We start from the raw sequence: 18944 nt of genomic DNA, 5'->3' as shown, positions 1-18944 counted from the left end.
GTACTTTTCTTGCACAAGTTCATCATGTTGGACTTAAGTGTAGAGGTTGTTCATGTGGATTTTCTTGTACAAGTTGAACACACGGGACTTTAGTGTAGAGGTTGTTCATGTGGATTTTCTTGTACGTGTTGAACACACGGGACTTTAGTGTAGAGGTTGTTCATGTGGATTTTCTTGTACAAGTTCAACACACGGAACTTTGGTGAAGAGGTTGTTCATGTGGATTTTCTTGTACATGTTGAGCATTCCGATTTTTGAGTTCAGGTTGTTCATGCTTGACTTTTGAGTTCAGGGTGTTCATTTCGACTTTTGAGTTCAGGGTGTTCATTCCAACATGAGTTCAGATTGTTCATGCTTGACTTTTGAGTTCAGGGTGTTCATTCCAACTTTTGAGTTAAGAGTGTTCATTCCAACTTGAGTTCAGGTTGTTCATGCTTGACTTCTGAGTTCAGGGTGTTCATTCCAACTTTTGAGTTCAGGGTGTTCATTCCAACTTTTGAGTTCAGGGTGTTCATTCCAGCTTTTGAGTTAAGGGTGTTCATTTCAACTTGAATTCAGGTTGTTCATGCTTGACTTCTGAGTTCAGAGTGTTTATTCCAACTTTTGAGTTCAGAGTGTTCATTCCAACTTGAGTTCAGGTTGTTCATGCTTGACTTTTGAGTTCAGAGTGTTCATTCCGACTTTTGAGTTCAGGGTGTTCATTCCAGGTTTTGATTTCAGGGTGTTCATTCTAACTTTTGAGTTCAGGGTGTTCATTCGAACTTTTTAGTTCAGAGTCTTCATTCCAACTTTTGAGTTAAGGGGGTTCATTCCAACTTTTGAGTTAAGGGTGTTCATGTCATCTTTTGAGTTAAGGGGGTTCATGTCATCTTTTGAGTTAAGGGGGTTCATGTCATCTTTTGAGTTCAGGTTGTTCATGCTACAGTTTGTGTTCAGCTTGTTCATGTTGGACTTTTAAGTAGGTTGATCTTGCTAGACTTTTCCTGAACAAGTTGATCATGCTGATCTCTCCCCCAGATTAATAAGGTGCATGCAAAGATTGTGCTGATGTTGTCGTAATTTGATGGGGTTGATTATTGGTTGCGGTAACATTATGTAATTTGTTGCCTCCCTTTCTTTTTGATTTGATTGGTAGTTGCATATTTCAAAATTGATTAAAAAAAAAATAACACTGAAAACGAAAATAGCTGATTTTACTTCCACATCATTTGATTCATCAGAAACATAGAAGCAGGGAAAAAGAAACTGGAATGGGACATGAATTGGAAAGTGATGAATACTTTTTCTTTCTGGAAAACTCTTTGTACCAGAACTGGCTAGGTAAAAGTAAACTGAATCAGAGCACTACATGTAAGCCATCTTTGATGGTGTTTTATAGACATTATGTCAATTTCTGTTTATGGCCTATTTGAGAATTTGCTGACCAGATTTTTGATGAAGATTTTCATTCTCCGAATGGTAATCTCATTAGGTAGAGTATTAAAAATCCAATTTTACGAGTTTAGTGTTAAAAATGGGAGAATGAATTTATGTTACTGATGTGAACATGTCATTATTATTAGTAAAAGTAACCATGACAACTAATGGGTTCCATGAGTAGCTGCCCATCGTAAAAACCAAATTCAATACAGAAAACAACAAGAACCTTCTGTTAAAATAGCCATGAGCCAAAATACCGGAAAAACAATAGAGTTTTCCATTTATGTATTATTAACCCCAGTAAAACAAGTACAGCAGAACCCTGTTGATATGGAACCTTGTTAAAATGGACGATAATTTTTCCAATCCAGGAAAAATGGCCCCAGAAACTTACTGTATTTAATGTAACAAAAGAGGCTGCTCTAATAAGTTTGCCCCAAGGATTTCAAAAATATCTCTGGGAAGCTTATTGTAAAACAAATTGTGCAGAATACAAGAAAATGATTGAATTTAAAATCTCTGAGAATAATTTGATATATTCCCAGGCAGGAATTATATTTTAGTTTGATTTTAAATTGTAGTTTAATTTCTGTTGAACTGAAATTTTACTTGGCAGGGGGCATATCATTCTTAACAGGGGACATACTTCTTGGTAATCCTAAATAGTTAATTGTTTGATAACTGACAATGGGCTGTAACGACCTGTGTCCTGATAAACTCTCCTGATCTGATATCTCTGAAGCCAGAACTTGAAACCTGCTAGTAATGACCATTCTGATATTGCACTTGAGTGTTTAAGTTGACCCCAGAGCTAGTGCATGTAGCTATAACCTTATATAAGTGGGATGGACTAATTATGGTGGAGTTATGTAATGGGACACACACCAGCATTAAATAGATGCCAATTTCTAAGATTAGAACCTCAAGGGTAATTTGAGTCATAATCCTTACTATGGTCAACCTGATCAGCATGACTTAACTCATTCATCCCTGAAATTTCATAATGAGCTATATTCCAACCTTTGAATAGGAAGAGTTCAAATGTGTCTTCAGGGGTGAATGAGTTAAGCATGTCAACAAGTGGGAGTCCGATATATGTAAGTACATTATGTATATATGTTAATGTCTTGTCCATTACTGACCACAAGATTGAACTTTAAACCACAATAGCCCAGACCCTTACCACAATTAGCCTTTCCTGTTGTAACTAGAAAGACATGATTGTTTGACCCTATTTTTGAAGGTCATGGACATACATGTTATGTAACATTATGTATAGATCAAAATAGGTGCTGATATATAGAAGTTGCAATATACATTTGCATACCTAGACAGGTAACATAAGTCTGTCTGGACAGTTAATATCATTGGTAAACAGGTAACAGGTGGTCTCTATAGACAGGTAACATATGGTCTCTATAGACAGGTAACATGTGGTCACTATGGACAAGTAACATGTAATATCTCTAGGCAGGTAATATGGTCTGTCTGGACAGTAAATTTCATTGGTAAACAGGTAACAAGTGGTATCTTTGGACAGGTAACATGTGGTATCTCTAGGCAGGTAACATGAGGTATCTCTGGACAGATAACATGTGGTATCTCTGGGCAGGTAACATGTGGTATCTCTAGGCAGGTAATATGGTCTGTCTGGAGAGTTAATGTCATTGGTAAACCGGTAACAAGTGGTATCTCTGGACAGGTAACATGTGTTAGCTCTAGGCAGGTAATATGGTCTGTCTGGACAGTTAATGGCATTGGTAAACAGGTAACAAGTGGTATCTCTGGACAGGTAACCTGTGGTATCTCTGGACAGGTAACATGTGTTAGCTCTAGGCAGGTAATATGGTCTGTCTGGACAGTAAATGTCATTGGTAAACAGGTAACAAGTGGGATCTCTGGACAGGTAACATGTGGTATCGCTAGGCAGGTAATATGGTCTGTCTGGAGAGTTAATGTCATTGGTAAACCGGTAACAAGTGGTATCTCTGGACAGGTAACCTGTGGTATCTCTGGACAGGTAACATGTGGGATCTCTGGACAGGTAACATGTGGTATCTCTGGACAGGTAACATGTGGGATCTCTGGACAGATAACATGTGGTATCTCTGGACAGGTAACATGGGGTATCTCTAGGCAGGTAACATGTGGTATCTCTGGACAGGTAACCTGTGGTATCTCTGGACAGGTAACATGTGGTATCGCTAGGCAGGTAATATGGTCTGTCTGGACAGTAAATGTCATTAGTAAACAGGTAACAAGTGGTATCTCTGTACAGGTAACATGTGGTATCTCTAGGCAAGTAATATGGTCTGTCTGGACAGTAAATTTCATTGGTAAACAGGTAACAAGTGGTATCTCTGGACAGGTAACCTGTGGTATCTCTGGACAGGTAACATGTGGTAGCTCTAGGCAGGTAATATGGTCTGTCTGGACAGTTAATGTCATTGGTAAACAGGTAACAGGTGGTCTGTATAGACAGGTAACATATGGTCTCTATAGACAGGTAACATGCGGTCACTATGGACAGGTAACATGTAATATCTCTAGGCAGGTAATATGGTCTGTCTGGACAGTTAATGTCATTGGTAAACAGGTAACAAGTGGTTTCTCTGGACACATGTTATATTCAAGTAACATGTGGTATCTCTGGACAGGTAACATGTGGTATCTCTAGGCAGGTAATATGGTCTGTCTGGACAGTTAATGTCATTGGTAAACAGGTAACAAGTGGTTTCTCTGGACACATGTTATATTCAAGTAACATGTGGTATCTCTGGATACCCCATCCCTGGTATCTCTGGACAGGTAACATGTGATATCTCTAGGCAGGTTATATAGTCTGTGTGGACAGTTAATGACACCGGTAATCAGGTAACAAGTGGTCTCTCTGGACAGGTAATGTGGTATCTCTAGACAGGTAATATGGTCTGTCTGAACAGGTAACTCAGGTGGTCTCCTTAGACAGGTAACAGGTAATCTCTATAGAAAGATATTAAATGCGGAATCTTTCCTAGCCAGATTTAAGACATAGGTTCTGTTCACACTTATCAACATTGGTGCCATAGGAATAAGCATTTTTTACTGGTGCAGTGATTGTATAAAACGCTATTAACGTACATGAAGCATGTACATATATTCTAAGTGTCCACTTATCTGATAATTACAGTTAATTAACGGTATATCATTGGCCATTGCAGACAGTTATAAAACCTGCAATTAATTATGCATAAGGAGGCATTCATTGACATTTTTTTTTATACAATTAGTCTAGACTAGATAGCATTTCATAACAATATTATTACCTGTTGTTCACCTGTACATAACGAGTATAATCATACCCGAAAAGTCATTCTTTTTAATTCTTTATTGATCTAAAAATGCCAAAGAATATAGCTAGCACTCAGTAACATGGATTTTATCAGTGTAGATGGCCAATACTAGATTATAAAGGCGACATTCCTTCATATATCTAAGTATTGTTCATCTAAATTGGATTAACAGACCGTCGCGTGAAGCTTAAGTCTAATTTTCTCTGAACGTTCGAGACTCAACGTTCGGTAGATATATATATAGAGTTTGTGCGACCTCAAATATAATTTGTTTTCGACCCAATCACTTAAATTTCATTAAATCCTGGTCACAGAGATACTATCACACCAGGCTGGCTATTACCTGATCGGGTAAGACAATGTTGTCATGTCACTCCCAGGTAGTTGTACAGGTATGTCTTGACCTCGACAGGTCGTTAGTAGTGCCAGGGGCATTACTCCACAGGTACATATAATACTCAACGATTCATTGACGTTTTATTCAGAAAACCAATCTTTTGTTGATATTTGTTGCAATCTGGTGACAGATGTAAACCAGCACTATTCCTTATTGACATTTTATTGAGGAAAAAAAGGGATCTTTTGTAAAGATTTTTGTGTCAGACAGGTGAGAAGTTAGGTTTTAGGGGGATATAGATTTCATTCATTTAGTAAAGATAATTAATATACCTGGGTGTGCTGTGTGGTCTGCAGGCACCTGTTGTCTGCAGCAAGGTAAGATTCTAAGGTAATGGGTATTGATACTTTATGTCAGTTACGGTAAATATTCTTATATATATCAAGCTTACTATTCATACTAACAACAAGTACTAGCTGGCATAATTGCTGTATATTTGTTAATTAAGGTGATGATACAAGGATGAAAAAAATGGTTTGATAAAATTTAAAGAAATAGTTTCCAACCAATTCATTATTTAATGGGTATATGGAATTATTCATTGTTAAGTGGAAATGTTATATAAGTAGAATATCAAAGTTTGGGGGTAATTTACATAATCCAATGCTCTGGAGAAAACCATTTGGAACATTGAGTATAGGATCATGAATAACAGAATATATGTTGATAGAATGTACAGATCATTTACCGTACTGCTTCACCTCCAGCTTTCTGTCAGTCAATACTTAGGCCTTCCGATGACCTGGAGCATGTTATAGGGCTTCAGCGTTCTCTCCTGCACTGAGTCGGAAAATTAATGTTTTGACGTTGTTTCATTATGGATAGCTAACTATACTACTGACCATCAATCTTTGGTATCGATCTAAATGTCCGGTCGCCACTGGTCAGTTAAAAGTGACCAGTCAGTGGAGTAGGATATATAAAAGGACAGGTGAGAATTATTCCCTATTGGATTTCATTGAGTGTTTACAGTTCCTGAGGAATGTGTTTGATGGGGTCCTGTATGTCATCATCAGAGGTAAGCGATCATAATTAATTCATTACCCGTAGTTTGGAGGTTAATGTGTGTTTATGGCATGTCAGTTACCTGTTTCACTAGGTAAGCTGCATGACTGGTCTTTGATGATGCTTATAACTCCCTGTCCCTCGTCAGAAATTATGGATTATCTACTAAGGTTTTTATCGTCAGCAGATCAATAACTGTTTCTCCTGGCTTTCATCAATTGAGAAATCTCGGGTTTTGACTTATTTATTATAACTCAAGCTATTTAGAATGCTCGGCTTTACAAAGACAGTTGCCATCCATCAATTTGCTTACTGTACGATCACGTTAAAACAGTTGATCTGCTTTGATTGTTACAGTATCCCCGTTTAGTCCGAAACGAAAAAAAATGTATTAAACATTCAATGGCTGACACTTCCCATCTGTCAAATGCTACATGAGAGACTATACAGCTCAATTCTTCTGTAACTTCGAAAAATACTTCGTCATTCTCGAAAAATTGTTGTTAGTGACAGCTATTGTAGTGTGTCTTTATACAGGAATTAACCCTTGTAGTGCTACGACAGCCTTTTGGCTGTTTACTGGGGTCCTGCTGAAACAGCCTTTTGGCTGTCTGGATAAGCGCTAGGTATTTCCCGGCGATAATGAAAAAAATATCAATAAATACACAATCCCATGACTTAAATAGGTATTCAATAGGAAGCTATATATCGTTGCATTCGTTTTTCATAAAAACTTTGATACAGTTATCCCTGCCGTCTCTGTATCGAAAGGTAAATCCCTGTCAACTGCGCTTTTTTCCAGAATATGCGATATTTTTAGCCGTGTTACGTCACCGGAAACATGCGCACAATACAAACGCATAGCAAAATGTTTCCGCCAAAATGGCTAACATGTGCTCTGAACCTATTAGCTATATATTTGGTCTTAGCGGTGCTGTCAGAGGTTCCGTAGCATTGACATCGTCATCTTTATATTTATAAGGTATTTAACTATTGTTTCGATATAGAACGTCAGTAGTATATAACATTTATAGTATATTTCATGACCGTTTTGTTATCGAGATCTTGCACACAGAGAATGATTACGTCACAATTTGTGGTGTTCGCACTCGATCTTGTTTGGGTCTCCTCATACTATGACTGTTTATGGAAAGACGGGATACGATTTTACTGAATAAATGATTGAAACATGAATTGTTATTATTATATTAACTGATTTTGTAAGCAAGTTAAGTCTCGATCACATAAAAGCGTTCTACTTATTCAAAATTATCGAGTGCTATTTGTGTCTGCTCTCGTCGCCAATGTAAACAAGATGGCGGAGCGGCAAATCTCTGACGATTTACAGAATGTTTTACCAGAGTTCCGCGCTATATTTGAGGAGATATTTTTGGACGAGGACAGTGATGAGTTTGACGGATTTGATGAACAAGATGTAGAGGACGAAACGGATGTAAGGCACATTTTTGACGAGGAAAGTTGGCAAGAAGGTGGTAGACGGCCGTCTACTTTCACTTTCGTCAGTCGCGCTGGCATAAATGAGAATGTATTGCCTGTACCCGAAGAAAACACTCTAAGTTATCTCGAGTATTTTGAGAGTATTGTTTCGGATACAATTGTAAGTAAAGTTGTAGATGAAACCAACAACTATGCTACAAATTACTTGCAGACTCATCAAAACTTGCCACCTTTTTCTAGACTTGGAAACTGGACAAATACATCCGTTCCAGAAATGAAATCATTCCTTGGAATAACCATAGCAATGGGTATTGTGAGACAACTGGATATCCAAGATTACTGGTCTACAAATGTTGTAATCAGTACACCATTTTTCAATACCGTTATGTCTAGAGACAGATTTCTTGCACTGATGAGCTTTCTGCACTTGTCTGATAACAACATTGCAGTACTAAGGGGACAACCAGGTTATTCCCCTTTACAGAAGCTCGGGGATCCCTACAAGGACATTTTATCAAATTTTCAGAGAGTTTATACTCCTGGTAAGAACATTGCCATTGATGAAGGGATGATTCCATGGAGGGGAAATCTGCATTTTCGTGTTTACAGTCCTGACAAACCTTGCAAATATGGCCTTAAAATGTATATGCTTTGCGACTCTGCAAATGGATATTGTAGTAGAATGGAGCTGTATACAGGCCGTGATGGTCAGCAGCAGCCACCCAGTCAGTTTGGGGCTACATATAACTTGGTGTTGCGTCTTGTTTCTCCATACTTGAACAAAGGATACCATCTTTATATGGACAATTACTTCAGCAGCCCTCAACTGTTTTATGAGTTATACCTTCAAGCAACAGTAGCATGTGGCACAGTCAGGTCAAACAGACGAGGAATCCCACAAAAATTGAAGAGTCAACGCCTAACAAAGGGGGAAATATTTGTTGTCCACAACTCCACCCTTGTTGCTGTGAAGTATGCAGACAAAAAAGATGTCATTTTACTTACCACTATACATGAAGGTACCACAACATTCTGTGATAAAAAGTTTCTGATTATTGTCTAATATCCTCAAGAAATATACTTAGTATTTAGTTAATGAATGTATTTAATGGATGATTATATATATATATCAATATCAGATATCTTAAACCAGATGATCTTGAGAAATAATAATATAGATATATATTTGTCCAGTTCAGAACTGAGAGTGAACACGAATATATATACGTAACATATTTGCACAAGACAAAATCTTTCATTGATTTTAAACATAAACAGACACTTAAATTCTGGAATGTTGTCATTATGGTTCTGTTGCAAATATTTTGCAAAAAGCAAATTCTAAAAACAGTAAAATTCCTTTATTTGATATTAATGTAGTGTTTGCTGAATTTAGTTAATTATCCTAGCTAAGCATATAAGATGAACATTAACAGCTACTTTTCATTGTCGAACGTGACTAAACATTAACAGCTACTTTTCATTGTCGAACGTGACTAAAACATTAACAGCTACTTTTCATTATTGAATGTGACCGAATGAGTACTAATTACATATTTAATCTACTGATTTATTATATTACAATCTATGAAATGTTTCTGTGAAAGCATATCCAGCTCAGGATATCTCTAGATGTTTTCTTTGAAAAATAGTGTTAAGAAAAAATCATGTAAGGCTTCGATACATTTCTATGTCCATCCAGGTGTGAAAGTAGACACTGGCCGGCTTGACCAAGATGGTTCCCATATCGTCAAACCAGACTGTGTACTAAGTTATAACAGGTATATGGGAGCGGTGGATCGATGTGATCAAATGGTTGCAAATGGGAGCTTTGACCGACGGACATTGAAATGGTGGAAAAAAGTTTTTTTCCATATGATTGGTCTTGCTGTCCTGAACTCGTACATATTGTACAAGAGTAGGACTCGACACCCAGTGCACCAAAGGATATTCAGGAGGGAGCTAGTCAGTCAGCTGATGGAAGTCTCTGAGCTTTCTGGTGCTGCTCCCAGAGGCAGAAAGCGGACCTCAGCCGAGATATTGCAGCGTTTGACTGCCAGACATTTTATGTCTCACCTGCCACCAACTGACAAGAGAAGCCATGGGAAACGACGGTGTGTTGTATGTGGGCCTGGTGAGTTGGAACTCTTCAAGTCCTCTCATCCACATGAACCAGTACCTAAGTGTATGGGACGCGAGACCACTTTCCAGTGCAAGCAGTGTCAAGTGGCTTTATGCATAGAACCCTGTTTTGAACTTTTCCATACGAAGTCTGAGTATGTTTTGGCATATAAAAGACAGAAAACTGCGACCACCCAGTCTGGGCAGGAGGAATAGTGTCAACATCAGCTCATGTCCTCAAACTACAAATGGAAATCAATGTACATAGCTCAAATATATATGAACAAGTTGAAATAGATACTTTTTTTAGTTTTTAAATGATGAAGTTATTCCAAATTGATGAAAACTTGATATCCAATTGTCAATGTAAAAGAAGGTGAGTGTGCTATGTTCATGTAATTGGTTGTTGGTTGCCTAGCAACTATTTGCCTTGTACCATAGCAACATGATTTCCATACAGTTCAGTTCTTTGAAATGAAATAGCATGATGCCATTGTGATCATGGTTCTATGCAGAAAAGAAATATCATCACATAAAACTGACTAAAAACAATAATACAAGCCTGGTCACCAAACTGTTGTTCACAACTACTGTACTTCATAACACCTTATGTAAAGTAATATGGTTCAGCTCAAAGTAGCTGAAATGACTACTTTAAGCAAGTATTTCAGTATTACTTGATAAATATATGATATATATCCAAATCTGGGAATTATACAGTATTCCAAAACAAAAAAGTTAAAATAATAAATTATTCATAAATTTTCTTCGCAAAATATCAACATTTTATACCTTCAACTTAGAGGTTTGAAATATAGAAAACGATAAGAGATAATGAGTGGAAATGATAAAAATGACTTAATATGATTCCCTAAGAACATTTTCAAGCATTTTGAAAAAAAGAAAAAAAAAAAAGTGAAACAATTCAGCATTGGGAGATGTCTGATTCTGGGACAATTCAGCACTACAAATAGATTTCGCTAATTTGACTGTCAAACTTAAGATAATCTGTTTACTGGGTTTGTGATTTCACTTGAGTTAAAATTGGTTACAGATTAGCTTGGTTAATATGAAGTATGATAATTGAGAATTACAACTTTCATTATTTCAGTCATTAACGTTACCTTTATTTCTATCTAAGCTGTCTCATGACCTGGAGCTATTATTGGATGCACAATTACACCTCGTGATAATATGGTCTTATTCTATGGAGGATCACTGATCTCTATTTCAACCTCTAACCAAAATCATTAAAACCGTTTCCCCCGAGCATATATTTTAATTACAATTTCACCTGAAGTTACCAAATTAAATTTGCAGGTATATCTTGTTATCGCTTGATATGAGATTGGACACAAACAATTAAAATGAAACTGTTTCCTTATTCTTATGTTGCCCAATGAAAAGACCAATGAAAGCCTTTGGAACTTACTGTAGTATTTTGATTTGTTAAAATTGATTCCTAATTGCTTATCTCTAAAATTTATTTCATGACCTGTATAACTTTGACATACCAATTTAAGATTTACTTCATTTAAACCAAACCTGATTTAATAGTACACATCAACTATAACATGTATTTCCATTAAATGACTATAGTAGTGGATACTTGTCAGCTCTTCCTATTTTGGAGGGAGGCTTCTGACTTTGGACCCTTAAATTCCACATTAACTTATACATTTTAAGATCTAATGATTTCATTTGAAAGGACAACGGAAAATCTGCCATTTTACAGTGTTATTTATATACAAGCATTTTATTTTTTTGTATGTTTCTTATTTTGAGCACAGGGAATATATCTCCCCAAATGGAAATTCAAAAGGTTCGCAAGTATGATAGTGTCTTTTATATATGATGGTACGTGCTGTTTCAGGAAGAAGTTTGAGTTTAAGTGTTCAGGTTCAGGTTGAAGTATGTTTTAAATCAGTTGTCAGTTTGTGAAGTGTGTCTGTTCATGATCATCAGTCTATTCATCACCTTATCTCACTATTCTTTCAGATCTTTCCTCCAAGTTCCTTGGTACTGATATCTAGAATATTTTGATAAATGTCCAATGAGTAAGATAACAGGATTTTGATATAAACGTCCCTAGATTCTGAAGTTGAAATCAGTATTTTTCACTTTCGTCTGTAATTCTGCATGATAGCCTGTGCCACGTTTTGATTATCAGAAATTAGAGTTGCCCTTCAGGTAAATTTTTTTGCTCTTTTGCCAATGCTTTTTTGTTTGCTTCTTGAAAACGTTTGATAACTACCCAAAAAGTATATTATGTGTAAGCTTCTTTTTGATAAAGATTGCAGAAGATATTTTGTGATAATCATGAAAATGTTTGAAAGCTACCAAAAAGGTATGTTATATACTAAAGGTGTTTTTTGATAAAGATTACAGTAGACATGTTGTGATATTTGAAATAGGTGATGCCAACGCAGTCAAAATAATGTGTGTAAACACAGTAATAATATTTGTATGTGACCTTCACATCAGTAAGATGACCTTGACTTGAGTAGAGTTACCTTGAGGGTTATAAATAGTATTGGGTAGATATAGACAAGATACAGGGTGTATTCTATAGAAACACTTGCTTGTCAGTTAAAACACTGGGAAATCTCCCACACAAGTGCCAGGTTCATACTGAAGTGCCTCTTTAACTTCATTTGTTTCTTGTATATTTATAAGTGTACTATCAGTTCCCCTGGTAAAGAACTGTGTATAATCAGAATTTGATATTATAACATTCAATCACTCTGGTAATATTATAAAGTGATTTTTTTTACAATTTTGATTGATAACTTGTTGAACACTACAAGTAAAATGATACCCTAAGGTTTTGTAATGGTTCCCTGTAATGGTTCCCTGTAATGGTTCCCGAGTGATTGCAAGATGAGGATGTTTGATTTCTTTCATTTAAGTCAGCATCAATAAAGATTGATAAAACCTGATATGTGAGAGACTTTGAACAACTTTATGTCGAAGCTAAGCCTAGTTGTGTTGTTGAAGTTTGTATCATCTTCCTTGTTACTGTTTTATTGTCAGGATTATTTGTTGTTTTTCATGGTTTTGTTGATTTGTAATGTTTTATCCGGTAAGTCTATTTTTCTCAGGCTCACAAAAGAAATAATTGTGTATTTCTGGTTTCATTCCATAAAAAATATGTTGGTAGGTATATGGAAATATAGTTATTACTTATAGAGGTTATTTAGAAAAACAATCTTGACGTTAACAGATCTTCAATAGAGGCTGCCAACAAGTAAAGTCACTAGAAGAAAACTAGAAACACACAATTAATGCTTCTGTGATTTTGATGTTTGTGTTGTCGTTTGTCGTTTTCTTGGTTGTTGAAATTTCTATATTGTTTAAGTTTCTTTGCTTTTTCGCTATTTTCCGTGGTACCATTCATTTGGAGTGATGTTTTCTTCCCGGTGTTTTTCTTTGTGGTTGTGTTTCCTCAAAGCAAGACATTTTTATGCTGACGAACATACCTGTAACAAATCTAGTTTGAACATACCTGTAACATATCTAGTTTGAACATACCTGTAACATATCTAATTTGAACATACCTGTAACATACCTAGTTTGAACATACCTGTAACATATCTAGTTTGATCAAACACTTAAGCTTCATTCTATTTTCCTTATCTAAGGGTTTAAATTGTGTGTTTAAAAGTTCTGATGATTTGTGTAATAATGTCAGGTTGAGCTATTGAATGATATTAAAACCACCCTTAATATCTCAACATTGCCATCAAGGCTGAAGGCTTCAAGCACTAAATAATGCTTATGGACAGACACTTTTTTGGGTATCTACTGTTGCTTTTAAAAACATTTCACTTCAGTTTGAAATATATAAAGGTGTTTCTTATCTTATTTGTGTATATCACTTATGAAGAAAAGTAATCATAGTCCACCTATATCAAGCTTAAAGTATACAGACAGTTTGTGTGAAATGGATTTTAAAATCTAAACACCATTTCACTTGAAAATTCTGGGAATTAACACTTTTCATTAAATTGTAAATACCTGGGCAACTATGCTGACCCTTGTATGGTCCTTTTCCCGAGATGTTCATCTGGTTACCCCATTCCATCACCCAATTACAACACTGTCCCCTTGGCAAGGATCAATCCCTACCCCATCCCATCACCCAATTACAACACTGTCCACTTAGCAAGGATCAATCCCTACCCCATCCCATCACCCAATTGCAGCACTGTCCACTTAGCAAGGATCAATCCCCACCCCATCCCATCACCCAATTACAACACTGTCAGTTTGGCAAGGATCAATCTCCACCCCATCCCATCACCCAATTACAACACTGTCCTCTTGGCAAGCATCAAGCCCCAACCCCTCCCATCACCCAATTTCAACACTGTCCACTTGGCACGGATCAATCCCCACCCCATCCCATTACCCAATTACAACACGGTCCACTTGGCAAGGATCGATCTCCACCCCATCCCATCGCCCAATTACAACACTGTACACTTGGCAAGGATCAATCTCCACCCCATCCCATCCCCCAATTACAACACTGTACACTTGGCAAGGATCAATCTCCACCCCATCCCATCGCCCAGTTATAACACTGTCCACTTGGCAAGGATCAATCCCCACCCCATCCCATCACCCAGTTATAACACTGTCCACTTGGCAAGGATCAATCCCCACCCCATCCCATCACCCAATTACAACACTGTCCACTTGGCAAGGATCAATCCCCACCCCATCCCATCACCCAATTACAGCACTGTCCACTTGGCAATGATCAATCCCCAACCCATTCCATCACCCAATTACAACACTGTCCGCTTGGCAAGGATCAATCCCCACCCCATCACCCAATTACAACACTGTCCACTTGGCAAGGATCAATCCCCAACCCATCCCATCACCCAATTACAGCACTGTCCACTTGGCAATGATCAATCCCAACCCCATCCCATCACCCAATTACAACACTGTCCGCTTGGCAAGGATCGATCCCCCCGCCATCCCATCACCCAATTACAACACTGGCCACTTGGCAAGGATCAATCCCTACCTCATCCCATCACCCAATGACAGCACTGTCCCCATTGCAAGGATCAATCCCCCCGCCATCCCATCACCCAATTACAACACTGCCCACTTGGCAAGGATCAATCCATACCCCATCCCATCACCCAATTACAGCACTGTCCCCATTGCAGGGATCAATCCCCACCCCATCCCATCTCCCAATTACAACACTGTCCCCTTGGCAAGGATCAATCCCCAGCCCATCCCATCACCCAATTACAACAGTGTCCCCTTGGCAAGGATCAATCCCCGCCCCATCTCATCACCCAATTACAACACTGTCCACTCGGCAAGGATCAATCCCCAACCCATCCCATCACCCAATTACAGCACTGTCCCCATTGCAAGGGTCAATCCCCACGCCATCCCCTTTTCCCGAGACGTTCATCTGGTTACCCCATTCCATCACCCAATTACAACACTGTCCGCCCCCCAAGGATCAATCCCCACCCCATCCCATCTCCCAATTACAACACTGTCCCCTTGGCAAGGATTAATCACTACCCCATCCCATCACCCAATTACAACACTGCCCACTTGGCAAGGATCAATCCATACCCCATCCCATCACCCAATTACAACACTGGCCACTTGGCAAGGATCAATCCCTACCTCATCCCATCACCCAATTACAGCACTGTCCCCTTGGCAAGGATTAATCCCCACCCCATCCCATCACCCAATTACAACAGTGTCCCCTTGGCAAGGATCAATCCCCGCCCCATCTCATCACCCAATTACAACACTGTCCACTCGGCAAGGATCAATCCCCACCCCATCTCATCCCCCAATTACAACACTGTCCACTTGGCAAAGATCAATACCCACCCCATCCCATCACCCAATTACAACAGTGTCCCCTTGGCAAGGATCAATCCCCCCCCCATCCCATCCCCCAATTACACCACTGTCCCCTTGGCAAGGATCAATCCCCATCCCCTCCCATCACCCAATTACAACACTGTCCACTTGGCAAGGATCAATCCCTACCTCATCCCATCACCCAATTACAGCACTGTCCCCATTGCAAGGATCAATCCCCACGCCATCCCATCACCCAATTACAACACTGACCACTTGGCAAGGATCAATCCATACCCCATCCCATCACCCAATAACAACACTGTCAAATTGGCAAGGACCAAACCCCACCCCATCCCATCACCCAATTACAAAAACCATCATAGATCCTTCATTTACATACACCTCTTGACCCAATATTTTGAAAGGACGTAATTGTAAACATATTTCTTCTTTGGCTTAAGTAAATTCTTCAGTCTATATAAATAATTTCCTGCTTGTATGGATGAGTACAAGATATTAACTCTTGGCAAGGATCAATCCCCCCGCCATCCCATCACCCCATTACAACACTGTCCACTAGGCAAGGATCACCCACCCCATCCCATCACCCAAATACAACACTGTCCACTTGGCAAGGATCGATCCCCACGCCATCCCATCACCCAATTACAACCACCATCTTAGATCCTTCATTTACATACACATCTTGACCCAATATTTTGAAAGGACGTAATTGTAAACATATTTCTTCTTTGGCTTAAGTAAATTCTTCAGTCTATATAAATAATTTCCTGCTTGTATGGATGAGTACAAGATATTAACTCTTGGCAAGGATCAATCCCCCCCCCATCCCATCACCCAATTACTGTTCATTCGGCAAGGATCAATCCCCACCCCATCTCATCACCCAATTACAACACTGGCCACCAGGCAAGGATCAATCCCCACCCCATCTCATCACCCAATTACAACACTGGCCACCAGGCAAGGATCAATCCCCACCCCATCCCATCTCCCAATTACAACACTGTCCGCTTGGCAATGATCAATCCCCACCCCATCCCCTCACCCAATTACAGCACTGTCCCCATTGCAAGGATCAATCCCAACGCCATCCCATCACCCAATTACAGCACTGTCCAATTGGCAAGGATCAATCCCCACCACATCCCATCACCCAATTACAGCGCTGTCCCCATTGCAAGGATCAATCCCCACGCCATCCCATCCCCCAATTACAACCACCATCTTAGATCCTTCATTTACATACACCTCTTGACCCAATATTTTGAAAGGACGTAATTGTAAACATATTTCTTCTTTGGCTTAAGTAAATTCTTCAGTCTATATAAATAATTTCCTGCTTGTATGGATGAGTACAAGATATTAACTCTTGGCAAGGATCAATCCCCCCGCCATCCCATCACCCCATTACAACACTGTCCACTAGGCAAGGGTCAATCCCCACCCCATCCCATCTCCCAATTACAACACTGTCCCCTTGGCAAGGATCGATCCCCACGCCATCCCATCACCCAATTACAGCGCTGTCCCCATTGCAAGGATCAATCCCAACGCCATCCCATCACCCAATTACAAAAACCATCATAGATCCTTCATTTACATACACATCTTGACCCAATATTTTGAAAGGACGTAATTGTAAACATATTTCTTCTTTGGCTTAAGTAAATTCTTCAGTCTATATAAATAATTTCCTGCTTGTATGGATGAGTACAAGATATTAACTCTTGGCAAGGATCAATCCCCCCGCCATCCCATCACCCAATTACAACCCTGTCCGCTTGGCAAGGATCAATCCCCACCCCATCCCATCACCCAATTACAACCACCATCTTAGATCCTTCATTTACATACACCTCTTGACCCAATATTTTGAAAGGACGTAATTGTAAACATATTTCTTCTTTGACTTAAGTAAATTCTTCAGTCTATATAAATAATTTCCTGCTTGTATGGATGAGTACAAGATATTAACTTTAGTAATGGATATTTGTATGATTGTGACAGGATTCTGAAAGATGTTGACATGTTGCACTTCCTATAATCTGTGTTTACAGTCAACTGGTGCTGTGCCATCAAAGTTAATAGGGGACAAGGTCATTTAACAGAAGGTCAAAGGCCATGTACCAAAGGTCGTACTACACAGGGATGCTGAAACAAATTACTTACATCTCTGTGCCATCTAGATCAAGTGCATGTAGTCTAGTAGTATTTCGTGTCTTCTGGCTCTGTGACTAATTCGTGTATACACACACAAGCTGGGACTTTATTATGAGGGTGGAGGTGGTGATATAGAAAGACTTGTCATTAGTAGGGCAGGATTAATACTCACACACACATGTTGCAGGCCTGGATTTATATCAAAAAGGAAGTAAACCACTATATCTGGGATCAAAGGTTGTTGATCACTGTCATAGTTAAGTGTGTTTATTAACGCAGGAATCTTAGAGAGAAAGTAGACAGTACTAGTGCTTATAATACTCGAGGGATATCGAGGGAAAGTGAACAGTGCTTACTCTAGGGATCTACAGCTGATATAAACAGTTACACATTGTGGATTAATACAAAACTGGAAACTACACAGAATTGTTCAGCTGCCCTAAGGTAAGTTAGTTCCCACTACAAAATGGAAAAAAACACCAAAGTACAAGAAACAACTCAGTCATGATTACTTTCAATAAGATCATGAATTTGTATCCACTATGTTACCTGGTCACTTTGTTATAACTGAATAGAAATGTGATGTTTTGTTCGGAGAAATAGGGGGGAAATCTTCATTGTTCAAGTTGACTCAGAGCTCGTAAAACACAAACAAACCAAATTAGACCATCTCTATAAATCTTTTATTTACATGTGTTTGTCAGTTTTAATATAATATTGAATACAGTAGCTTTGGATACGTTTCAAGAAATGCAAAAAAATATGCTGATAATACATGTCATTACTCAAAGCAGATGTGCATGTGTTTTGGTTTATTGACAAACAAGTACATAGCGTGTTTGAAGGTTTAGAAAGTGTATACACGTTTTCTTGCGCCACTTTGATTTCACAGACAGATGATATGAGCCTATGGTTTTATTATTACAAGGTGATATTACGTGAACCTTTTGCTTATGTAATAGAATATCAGAGTTTATATACATGTCATCTCGAACCTAACTGCAGATTACAAACAGGCAACAGACTTGGACATTAAGGAGGAAGTATTTTCATAGCCACCATATATATTACGTCAGTCAGGAAAAAACCTAGGAGGATCAAGTCGTTAGAAGGAAGACAAATTGGCATTCACATGTGACTTTTTTCCAAAATTTAATTCCTGGAGG

General features: G+C 38.5%; 2 protein-coding genes across 6 annotated transcripts in view; both read left to right on the top strand.

The window, feature by feature from the left end:
* LOC110450032 (ankyrin repeat and sterile alpha motif domain-containing protein 1B-like) overlaps window positions 1–18944 on the top strand; it is a 208374-nt gene that overhangs the window by 93269 nt on the left and 96161 nt on the right. The window lies entirely within an intron of this gene.
* LOC110450033 (piggyBac transposable element-derived protein 4-like) lies at window positions 6700–11255 on the top strand. Its single transcript, XM_021497247.1, has 2 exons — window positions 6700–8630; window positions 9314–11255. The coding sequence occupies exons 1-2, from the start codon at window positions 7469–7471 to the stop codon at window positions 9946–9948; spliced, it is 1797 nt and encodes a 598-aa protein (XP_021352922.1). The 5' UTR covers window positions 6700–7468; the 3' UTR covers window positions 9949–11255.

Source organism: Mizuhopecten yessoensis, unplaced genomic scaffold, assembly GCF_002113885.1.
Source record: "Mizuhopecten yessoensis strain PY_sf001 unplaced genomic scaffold, ASM211388v2 scaffold4947, whole genome shotgun sequence".
In the NCBI taxonomy this organism is placed as follows: domain Eukaryota; kingdom Metazoa; phylum Mollusca; class Bivalvia; order Pectinida; family Pectinidae; genus Mizuhopecten; species Mizuhopecten yessoensis.
Note: the sequence above shows the minus strand (reverse complement) of the source record. Positions and strands in the feature narration are given on the sequence as shown.